Source organism: Eleutherodactylus coqui, chromosome 2 (genome assembly GCF_035609145.1).
Source record: "Eleutherodactylus coqui strain aEleCoq1 chromosome 2, aEleCoq1.hap1, whole genome shotgun sequence".
Taxonomy (NCBI): Eukaryota; Metazoa; Chordata; class Amphibia; order Anura; family Eleutherodactylidae; genus Eleutherodactylus; species Eleutherodactylus coqui.
In genome coordinates this window covers 158,698,638-158,710,744 of record NC_089838.1, presented here as the reverse complement: position 1 = coordinate 158,710,744, position 12,107 = coordinate 158,698,638, and the positions used below count along the sequence as shown (strand labels likewise).

The 12,107-nt window shown below is 47.8% G+C and overlaps 1 protein-coding gene across 2 annotated transcripts in view; it reads right to left on the bottom strand.

Annotated features, from left to right (window-relative positions):
• CPED1 (cadherin like and PC-esterase domain containing 1) overlaps positions 1–12,107 on the bottom strand; it is a 247,813-nt gene that overhangs the window by 49,456 nt on the left and 186,250 nt on the right. For both annotated transcript variants that reach the window (XM_066591833.1, XM_066591834.1), the window contains exon 16: positions 9,586–9,703. In XM_066591833.1, the coding sequence (XP_066447930.1) occupies positions 9,586–9,703 (118 nt within the window). The remainder of the gene's footprint in view (positions 1–9,585; positions 9,704–12,107) is intronic.

Genomic DNA, 12,107 nt, shown 5'->3' with positions numbered 1-12,107 from the left:
GTGTTCGACCCCGCCCCAGTTTTTGGCTCCTCCCCGCTGTGATGTGCCTGTTTTGGCCACTCCCCATCGCAACGCAGCGCACATAAATGGCAAATTTTTTGTCTGACAGGCAGGTGGGAGAGAGAGAGAAAGAGAGAGAGAGAGAGACGAAGAAAAAAAAAAAAAGTTCGGGACCCGGCGTCCCACATACAAAAATGCTCGAGTCTCTAATTGTAGCCAATAGGGTTTGTTACTCGAGTAGAGCTCTCAAATTTTACAAAAAACTCGACTTAAATAACGCAGACCCGAGCATTTGGGTGCGCGCTCATCTCTATTAGGTAATAAATAGAGATGAGCGCGCACCAAAATGCTCGGGTGCTCGTTACTCGGGACGAAAATTTTGCAATGCTCGAGGGTTCGTTTCGAGCAACGAACCCTATTGAAGTCAATGGCCGACTCGAGCATTTTTGTATTTCGCCGATGCTTGCTAAGGTTTCCATTTGTGAAAATCTGGGCAATTCAAGAAAGTGATGGGAACGACACAGCAACGGATAGGGCAGACGAGGGGCTACATGTTGGGCTGCATCTCAAGTTCCCAGGTCCCACTATTAAGCCACAATAGCGGCAAGAGTGGGCCCCCCCCCTCCCAACAATTTTTACTTCTGAAAAGCCCTCATTAGCAATGCATAGCTTAGCTAAGCACCACACTACCTCCAACAAAGCACAATCACTTCCTGCATGACACTCCGCTGCCACTTCTCCTGGGTTACATGCTGCCCAACACCCCCTTCGCACGACCCAGTGTCCACAGCACACACCAAAGTGTCCCTGCGCAGCCTTCAGCTGCCCTCATGCAACGCCACCCTCATGTCTATTTATAAGTGCGTCTGCCATGAGGAGGAACCGCAGGCACACACTGCAGAGGGTTGGCACAGCTAGGCAGCGACCCTCTTTAAAAGGGGCGGGGGGAGGGAGGAGCTTGCGGATGTCCGGATAAGTCACACGCCGACTGGGCTCCCGCTTTCCCCACCAGAAAACCCCGCAAAACGGCAAGAAAACGGCCACAAAACCTACCTATCCAGCGATGGTGAAGAGGAGAGGCACAAGCAAGGGACCGGAGGCGGCAGAGGACGAAGGAGCGAACATACAGCGCTACTTCAGCGGCCGAGGTCAGCAGACTCCTGCAGCTAAGATGGCGCCGGACCATGTGCACCCGACCCCCTCCAGGACCAGCAGCGGCGGCGGTGGCAGTGGAGAAGAGGAGCAGACAGCCAGAGATAAGGGAACACGTGCGTGCAGAATGAAAGATAAGTGCCACAACTACAGCACATGTACACCCAGGGAGCGCTCACAGAGTGGTGGGGGCGAGAGCTCCCCTGACCGGACTGTCTCTGATAAGGCTGCAGACAGGAATACAGCACAGGAAGCACACTTCAGTGCACCAACCAGCCCTCATGCCCCACATAGCCTGCCACAGCCACAAGCTACAGGGAGAAAGTTAATAAAGAGCCAGACCCTGCCAACTAAGCACCAGGATAATGCATGGACACTAACACAGGAGGAGAGGAGTAGTAGTCCCCAACACAGACACCAGAGGAGAGAGGAGGCAGCAGCAGCAAATACACCAGCCCCTCCCCCATCTTCATATGATTCTTCCTCAGATGAAGAGTGGGATTGGAAAAAGCACTTGCGATCTCTCCCGACAAAAAGGGACTTTCAGCGGCTTGAAGCCTCACATAAAGATGCTTTATCCCTTATACAACAGGAACTTAAACATGTAGGGAACCGCTTGAATACGGTGGAAGAGTCCCAGGATAAAGTCCTGACCACACTGGATGCCCATAGCCAAGTTATTAATGCGCAGGCTTTACAAATAGCGGACATTATGTCGCATCTTGATGATCTTGAAAACCGCCATAGGCGTAATAACCTGCGTCTGCGCGGGTTATCGGAGGAAGCGACACCACCCCAATTGGAGGACTGGGCCCGCAATTTTTTTAGCTCCTTGCTACAGCGAGACCCGGAACAACCCGTAGAAATAGATCGCATCCATAGAACCTTAGGACCCAAACCAGATGACCCGAGCAGGCCGCGAGATGTAGTATGCCGTATACATTTCTTCAAAGATAAAGAGGCAATATTAAAAAGCGCAAGAGAAAGGAGAGAGGCATTATCACACAACGGCACTACTATAGCGGTATTTCCGGACTTGGCTAGGCGCACTTTACAACTGCGAAAAGCGGTCCGTCCAATACTCGATGTCCTTAAAACCAACAACATTATGTATAGATGGGGTTATCCCTTCCAACTCACTGCATCCAAAAATGGCAAATCAGCGACTTTTAGGTCACCAGCAGACCTCCCTAAGTTCTTGGGCATACTAGAGCTGCCTATGGTGGCGCTACCAGATTGGCCCCAAATGCCAATATTACCCATCTCGGCGCCAAGAGAAACCTGGCAGGAGGCTGGACCCCGCAGACGTGGGAGAAACCACCAACCAAGCAAAACACAACCAAAGCGCTGAACAAGAACTATGGATGATTCTGTCACTATTATATAGAGACAATCGCCATCTAATCGCAAATATATGCGCATTATTACAGGAGTGAAGAAGCTACATTACCAGCGAGTTAAGGCTGCGGAATGCCGTGCGAAATTACCTAAAATGGACAGCGACCGCGCCAGTGTTGTTTAAAAATGCCGTTAGCATAACCGTTAAACTTTAAATGTTCGCAGGGGTTACTTGGAGTTATAGATATGACTCACAGTTAGAGTCTATTTACTTGATTACTTTTAGGTCCAACTGGTGGGGGTGGCGGGGAAGAGGCCTGGATAGTCTGGGTACCCTCAACTCCCTCTCCACCGGGTAGACGCCACTAAGTGCCGTCAAGAGCTGACATTAGTCAGTTTCCCACTTTGTGAGATCGGGACACTACACCCCGATCGGCAGAATGCATACCTTCGGTCTCTACAAACCTACACCTATTTCACCCCTTCTATTTCTTTTTCCTTTTCTCTATCTTTTATCTTTCTCAAATTCTCTGGTGCCTTACGCCCATGCCCCTGGAACGGCAAGCCCCAATACATATAGGTTATCATCATGACCAGTTTATCCTTTTGCACGTACAATGCCAGAGGTCTGAATTGCCCCGCTAAAAGAGGCCAGATCCTGGCTCATATGCATAAAAAAAGGATACTCATCGCGCTCTTTCAGGAGACACACTACCGAGTGGGCCACATTCCCAAAAGCAACAACAGATATTACAAATCCTGGTATCACAGCCCACATCCCGAGAAAAAGGCCAGTGGTGTATCCATAGCTATACATAAAAACCTCCCGCATAAACTCCTTGACTCTAAAGTAGACAAGGAAGGTAGATATTTATTCTTAAAGATGGATCTGGGATGTCGCATTATAACAGTGGCTAATATTTACTCTCCCAATTCAGGTCAAGCCTCGTATGGACACCGCATACTGGGAGATCTGGCACATCTGATCACTTTCAGGATCCTCCTCCTCCTCCTCAGGCCATACACGCTGAAAGGATGACAGGTAAGCAGCATGGGTACCCTCAGCAGTGGGCCAAGCTGTCTCTTCTCCCTCCTCCTCATGCTCCTCCACCTCCTCCTCCTCCTCCTCAATGCGCTGAGATATAGACAGGAGGGTGCTCTGACTATCCAGCGACATACTGTCTTCCCACGCCTCCGTTTACGAGTGCAAAGCGTCTGCCTTTATGCTTTGCAGGGAACTTCTCAAGAGGCATAGCAGAGGAATGGTAACGCTAATGATTGCAGCATCCCCGCTCACCATCTGGGTAGACTCCTCAAAGTTTCCAAGGACCTGGCAGATGTCTGCCAACCAGGCCCACTCTTCTGTAAAGAATTGAGGAGGCTGACTCCCACTGCGCCGCCCATGTTGGAGTTGGTATTCCACTATAGCTCTACGCTGCTCATAGAGCCTGGCCAACATGTGGAGCGTAGAGTTCCACCGTGTGGGCACGTCGCACAGCAGTCGGTGCACTGGCAGATTAAACCGATGTTGCAGGGTGCGCAGGGTGGCAGCGTCCGTGTGGGACTTGCGGAAATGTGCGCTGAGCCGGCGCACCTTTCCGAGCAGGTCTGACAAGCGTGGGTAGCTTTTCAGAAAGCGCTGAACCACCAAATTAAACATGTGAGCCAGGCATGGCACGTACGTGAGGCTGCCGAGCTGCAGAGCCGCCACCAGGTTACGGCCGTTGTCACACACGACCATGCCCGGTTGGAGGCTCAGCGGCGCAAGCCAGCGGTCGGTCTGCTCTGTCAGACCCTGCAGCAGTTCGTGGGCTGTGTGCCTCTTCTCTCCTAAGCTGAGTAGTTTCAGCATGGCCTGCTGACGCTTGCCCCCCCGCTGTGCTGCCACGCCGCGCGACACCGACTACTGGCGACGTGCTGCTGCTGACACATCTTGATTGCGAGACAGAGGTTGCGTAGGAGGAGGAGGAGGAGGAGGAGGGTGGTTTAGTGGAGGAAGCATACACCGCCGCAGATACCACCACCGAGCTGGGGCCCGCAATTCTGGGGGTGGGTAGGACGTGAGCGGTCCCAGGCTCTGACTCTGTCCCAGCCTCCACTAAATTCACCCAATGTGCCGTCAGGAAGATATAGTGGCCCTGCCCGCCTGTGCTTGTCCACGTGTCCGTTGTTAAGTGGACCTTGGCAGTAACCGCGTTGGTGAGGGCGCGTACAATGTTGCGGGTGACGTGGTCGTGCAGGGCTGGGACGGCACATCGGGAAAAGTAGTGGCGACTGGGAACTGAGTAGCGCGGGGCCGCCGCCGCCATCATACCTTTGAAAGCCTCCGTTTCCACAACCCTATACGCCAGCATCTCCAGGCTGATAAATTTGGCTATGTGCACGTTTAACGCTTAAGCGTGCGGGTGCGTGGCGGCGTACTTGCGCTTGCGCTCCAACACTTGCGCTAGCGACGGCTGGACGGTGCGCTGAGAGACATTGGTGGATGGGGCTGAGGACAGCGGAGGTGAGGGTGTGGGTGCAGGCCAGGAGACGGTAGTGCCTGTGTCCTGAGAGGGGGGTTGGATCTCAGTGGCAGGTTGGGGCACAGGGGGAGAGGCAGCGGTGCAAACCGGAGGCGGTGAACGGCCTTCGTCCCACCTTGTGGGGTGCTTGCCCATCATATGTCTGCGCATGCTGGTGGTGGTGGCTCCCCGGCTGATCTTGGCGCGACAAAGGTTGCACACCACTGTTCGTCGGTCGTCTGCACTCTCAGTGAAAAACTGCCAGACCTTTGAGCACCTCGGCCTCTGCAGGGTGGCATGGCGCGAGGGGGCGCTTTGGGAAACAGTTGGTGGATTATTCGGTCTGGCCCTGCCTCTACCCCTGGCCACCGCACTGCCTCTTCCAACCTGCCCTGCTGCTGCACTTGCCTCCCCCTCTGAAGACCTGTCCTCAGTAGGCGTAGCAAACCAGGTGGGGTCAGTCACGTCATCGTCCTGCTGCTCTTCCTCCGAATCCTCTGTGCGCTCCTCCCTCGGACTTACTCCAATTACTACTACCTGAGTGATAGACAACTGTGTCTCATCGTCATCGTCCTCCTCACCCACTGAAAGCTCTTGAGACAGTTGCCGGAAGTCCCCAGCCTCATCCCCCGGACCCTGGGAACTTTCCAAAGGTTGGGCATCGGTCACGACAAACTCCTCCAGTGGGAGAGGATTCGGAACCATTGCTGCCCATTCTGGGCAGGGGCCCGAGAACAGTTCCTGGGAATCTGCCTGCTCCTCAGAATGTGTCATTTTCATGGAGTGAGGAGGCTGGGAGGAAGGAGGAACAGCAGCCAGAGGATTCAGAGTTGCAGCAGTGGACGGTGCAGAATTCTGGGTGGTCGATAGATTGCTGGATGCACTTTCTGCCATCCACGACAGGACCTGCTCACACTGCTAATTTTCTAATAAAGGTCTACCGCGTGGACCCATTAATTGTGAGATGAATGTGGGGACGCCAGAAACGTGCCTCTCTCCTAATCCCGCAGCAGTCGGCTGCGATACACCTGGATCAGGAGCTCGGCCTGTGCCCACACCCTGACTTGGGCCTCCGCGTCCTTGCCCGCGTCCACGTCCACGTCCTCTAGGCCTACCCGTACCCCTCAGCATGGTGTATTACCAGTAGTGCAGAAACAGAACGCTGTAATTAAATGTGCCGCTTATTGGCCTGTGGTTGGAGGCTGACTTCGCTTACGGAACGCACAGCACAGCCAGGAAAGAATTTTGCGCAAGCCTGTTGTAACACTTAGCTGGCTGCGTATGAATTAGGACTACTACCCCCAGCAGAGACGCAGTACAGTCAGGACGGTCACAGGCAGACCAAATAGAATGTTTTTTCCCAAATTTTTTTGGAAAAGCCCACTGCCTATATACACAGTATATCTCTTTCACTGTCCCTGGCTCACCACTACTGGCCCTGGACTATGTAAAATTACTGCAGACTGTTTCCCTCTGGACAGGATGACAGCGGTGATGTGTAACGCACAGCAGAGCCAGGAAAGAATTTTGCGCAAGCCTGCTGTAACACTTAGATGGCTGCGTATTAATTAGTACTACTACCCCCAGCAGAGACGCAGTACACTCAGGACGGTCACAGGCAGCCCAAATAGAATGTTTTTTCCCAAATTTTTTTGGAAAAGCCCACTGCCTATATACACAGTATATCTCTTTCACTGTCCCTGGCTCACCACTACTGGCCCTGGACTATGTAAAATTACTGCAGACTGTTTCCCTCTGGACAGGATGACAGCGGTGATGTGTAACGCACAGCAGAGCCAGGAAAGAATTTTGCGCAAGCCTGCTGTAACACTTAGCTGGCTGCGTATTAATTAGGACTACTACCCCCAGCAGAGACGCAGTACACTCAGGATGGTCACAGGCAGCCCAAATAGAATGTTTTTTCACAAATATTTTTGGAAAAGCCCACTGACTATATACACAGTATATCTCTTTCACTGTCCCTGCCTCACCACTACTGGCCCTGGACTATGTAAAATTACTGCAGACTGAGGACGCAATGCTCTGCACGGCCGATATACCAAAAAAAAAAAAAGTGCAACACTGCAAAAAGCAGCCTCAACAGTACTGCACACGGTTAGATGTGGCCCTAAGAAGGACCGTTGGGGTTGTTGAAGCCTAAAATAACTCCTAACACTCTCCCTATAGCAGCTCCACCATCAACAGCACTTTCCCTGATCTCTGTCAGAATGCATCTGTGGCGAGCCGCGGGAGGGGCCGATTTATATACTCGGGTGACACCTGATCTCGCCAGCCACTCACTGCAGGGGGGTGGTATAGGGCTTGAACGTCGCAGGGGGAAGTTGTAATGCCTTCCCTGTCTTTCTATTGGCCAGAAAAGCGCGCTAACGTCTCAGAGATGAAAGTAAAAGTAACTCGAACATCGCGTGGTGCTCGCCTCTAGTAACGAGCATCTCGAACACGCTAATACTCGAACGAGTATCAAGCTCGGACGAGTGCGTTCGCTCATCTCTAGTAATAAACTTTTTTTTTTCAGTTGGGGTGTTGATAATTTTACACCTATTCATAAACTTCAAAGTGGAGTGAAATTGTTGATTTATCAAAAAATTGGAAACTTGATGAGCACAATTGTATGAAGTGCGTCTACCAGCATTATAAATATTCTTCTAGTCTTCCTCAGGAACAGGGCCCAAATCCCCTTCCTATTTAACCTTACCCTTATGATTGAGTGCACAATCTAATAAAGTTTTATATGAAGCAGAAATTGACCCTTGCTCTTAAACTGCCTAATTAGAGAAGAATAAAGAAACTGCACTTAATCCTTTAGTAGAGTACACGGGGTTGTATACTGTCTGGCTCTATTAATTTGTCCATTTTAATCTTTTTTAAGGTGGCACTACACTATTTCTTGGGTTAGATAGGTGACATTTGTATTATCCCTCTGCATTTCACCTGACATGTCATCTTCCTCTGTGAGCACAGAGCAGAAAAAACAGTTTAATAAGTTCACCATCTGTTCATCACCCTTCACAATTCCTGCAGCATTAGTGTTTCAATGACCAATAATTTCCGTTTTAACCTTGCTATATAATTGAAGAACATTTTAGAGCTAGGTTTTGTCTATTTGGCAATGAGTCTCTGTCTCCAGCTTTGCTGCATTCATGTTTTTCACATAACCTATTTTTTTCTTTGTTAGTGCTTCTTCACTGTTTCCTGTCTTAGCAGTTTAAATGCTTTTGTGTTATCTATCGCCCCTTTGAATTTTATTGATCCACATTGTTTTTTTCACAATGATAACATCCCAATAAAAGAAATTGAAATTTATTATATTCTAGTCACTATTTCCTATGTGTCATCCAATCAGCACCTTTGTAACTGTCTACTGGTAATATTAAATGCCATGGATTTATAATTAAACCCTTTCCAATCCACTGTCTGACGTCTAAAGACATTCTGATTGAAGGCTGTACAGCTCTGATGTCGGAAGACGTCCGGCAGGGTATTCTTACTGTAGATTACTGGACGCTCTGTTGTTGGGGGCCTCTCCAGCATGTCACATATCACAGTACTGCCTCTAGCCAGCAGATGGCGTCATTGTAGAATTGCAGAAAGAAAAAGCCCCCATAGGAAACCCCGAATCCAAAATTGGATTGCAAAGGTTTAAGAACTTATTCTGTTCAACCTGAAGAAAAGAAGGTAGAGGGGGGGCATGATCGAAATCTTTATATATCTTAAAGGTATAAGTAAGGTTCAGTAGGGAAGTGTTTTTATCAGAGACCCAGAAGAAGGGGACCCAATCTGATATTACTTGAGGGAGATATCGGCATCAACATCAATAAATATTAGTTCACTGAAAGAGTAGTAGATACTTGAAACAAACTTCCAGCAGACGTGGTTGGAAAATCAATTCATTCAAGCATGTCTGGGATAAGCATAGATCTATCTTAAGGAGGAAATAATATAAGGGCAGACTAGATGGACCATGTGGGCTTTTTCTGACGTCAATTGTTTATATTTTTAACAGATTTTCCTCTAATTGGGTCGTACACCAGTTGGAAAAAGTCACCGTCTTTATTGATAAACCTGTTTCCTATATGAGATTCACAGGTTTCAGTTTCCACATTTTTTTCTTGGTAATTGAGGTTACCCATAAAGTCTACCTCATTCTGATTTGCTGCTATATCTATTTGCCTTAGACTACATTCACATGGGCAAGTGTGATATCGGGCCAAGAAACTCAACCCAATATCATGCTTGTCAACGTGCATTTTTCATGCCGATGCGAGCCGTTTTGTTTTCAAAAACGCATCTTCTGTGATATTGTGATCCTCAGATGTGTGTTTCAAGTGCATCAGAGGATTGCAAGTGTCTCCCATTGATCTCAATAGGAAACATCGCATCGCAACGCCCCCAGTCATCTTCTAGGATACTCATACTATCATGTGTATTTAGTACTCTTCCTTTCACACAGGCTGCATGTCATACATGTGCATCTGTACAAGGCCCGAATTTAAAAAGATACTATGGAAAGTGACAAACAGTATATGCATAAAGACGAAAGTTACATTTTGCAGCATGCGATTGCAGTTACCTTTAGCATCTCCTGTTTCACATTCTCTCTGACGTGCATACGAAAGCCCAGAAATTGTTTCATTTGGAATGTCCCGCAGCCCACATGGCTCATCAGCATAAATAATCAAACCGCAATCCTATGACATAAACAAATAGTTGAAAAAGATGAAATATATATCAATGTGAAGCCCTTCTACAGAAATACAAATGACTGTACTTCAATATCCAAAAATCAATAATCATTGGTCATCAAACTATTACTACAAACACACTTTTTCTCTGAGACAGTTTTCATAAATCTGCTTAAAAAATGTTTTCTCATTAAAATATAAATGCGAAAAAAATAAGTAACACTTAAACGTTTACCAATACAGTTTGTACCCATTCAAGCACATGGTCCCTGAGTAACATACCTCTTGCTTTAAAAAAACAGAATAAGGGCAGTTTCAGACAGCCGTATGTGCAACTACGCTGGCCGCTACTGAGCGCAGTTGAACATAAACAGATTTTTTTTTTACCTCCAAATGTTCAAACTTTGCGCCACAGAGCAGGAGCTTGAAACAAATGCAGGAGGATAGGTCTTGCCCTATCTTTCCCGCATGTAATATTAACTACGTACTGGAGAGATAGGATAAGTCTAGAGATGAGCGAACCTACTCGGCCACGCCCCTTTTTCACCCGAGTACCGCGATTTTCGAGTACTTCCGTACTCGGGCGAAAAGATTCGGGGGGCATCGTGGGTGAGTGGAGGGTTGCAGCGGGGAGTGGGGGGGAGAGGGAGATAGAGAGGGCTCCCCCCTGTTCCCCGCTGCTACCCCCCACGCCGCCACGCCTCCCCCCGCCCCCTGGCGCCCCCAAATCTTTTCACCCGAGTACTGAAGTACTCGAAAATCGCGGTGCTCGATCGAGTAATTACTCGAAACGAGTAGGTTCGCTCATCTCTAGATAAGTCCTATCTTCTCTCAGGTGCAGTATTCAAAAAGCTAGTGAAAAAAAAGCCATTGAAATCAATGATTTTGTTTCATCCCATTATACGACTTTCAGGGACCATTCACATTAGCGCCATGATTTCAAAGACTGTGCAGCCTAATTTGTTCCAGTGTTTTCTCTCTCCCTGCAAAATTACACAGTGCATTTGTGCGCCCCCATAGACTCCTATGGTGCTTTAGGAGAGCAAATGCACACAAAAATAGAGCATGTTGTGTAAAGGTGAAAGTGTCAATGAACCAATTGCAAACAATGGGTTCTATTTTCTGCACAATGCACGCAAATGCACTCATGTGAAGCTGCACATTCACCAATATGTGTATGAATAGTCTGACAGTCAGTACCAATACAACACCCCATGCACGGTGCAATATGCATCCCACACCAACTATATGGGATTAGACCAACACGCACTAAACAGAGTGAAGCAGGAGTGCTGAGCTCTGCAGTTCTACTCTCACTATACTGTTACATTATTCCATTAATTAAAGGCAAGAGGCATTTACAAAAACAATGCAAAAAACATGTATAACGCACTGAATTACACACGTTCATCCATCAATATGTGTATGAGGGGTGAAACATTCTCCATCTGTTACGAATTTGGTTATTTTCTTCTGGAAGGGATTTTGTATTTTTTCTTTGGACAATCCATTTCAGCAACACATTTTTTGGAAAGGCAGATAATTGATGACCTCCTCCTTGTATGGAGGAGTCCTGTGTCTACCATACCAAAATGTATAGATTACATACATTATGACAAATCTAATCTTCACTTTTCATTCAGTTCTTGTTGTCAAGAGATACCATTTTTGGACTTGCAGTTTATTGGGATTTCCAATCAGATAGTCTGCAGATCAACATATTGGAAAAACTCAGCTAAAAATACTATGCTCCATGCAGACAGTAATGCAATACTGTCTGCAATGCCAATACACTGTCTCCTAATTGTCCCTCCCCCTTGTCCCAATAAGCCAACATGGTTATCATTCAAAGGGTTCTGTAAATGTTGAGGCTTTACTTGCAAGATTTGCCTGTTTGTCAAAAATACAAAACATTTTCATAACTCAGACAATTCCAAAACCTTCTCAACCAAGCAATATATTAATTGCAACTTTGTTATTTATGTTTTAGAATGTATCCCCTGTGATAAGCTTTATGTTGGATGTACCTCAAGGAAGTTAAGAGTGCGTTTTTTGGAAAATCTTCGGTCACAGCGCTGTTTTTGCAGCTGTCTTAGACTGCCTGAGTGGAGTCATACAATGTGTACAATAACGCTACGTGTACATTCCCTTACAGTGCCCCTGTTGTGGTCCCACTAATAGTGCCTTTGCTGTGGCACCACTAAGTAATACTGCCACTGTGGTCCCACATGATAATTAGAAACCCCTCTGTGATTCAGTTGTTACAGGACACGCTCTGTAGCCCTTGAATTCTGGTAGCGCTCACACTATTTTCCTTTCATGCACTCACATAGAAGACCCCCTCGGTAGCCCGGGAATGGTATACTGTAACTTACATTATTTTCCTTATGCACGCACACATACAGGGCTG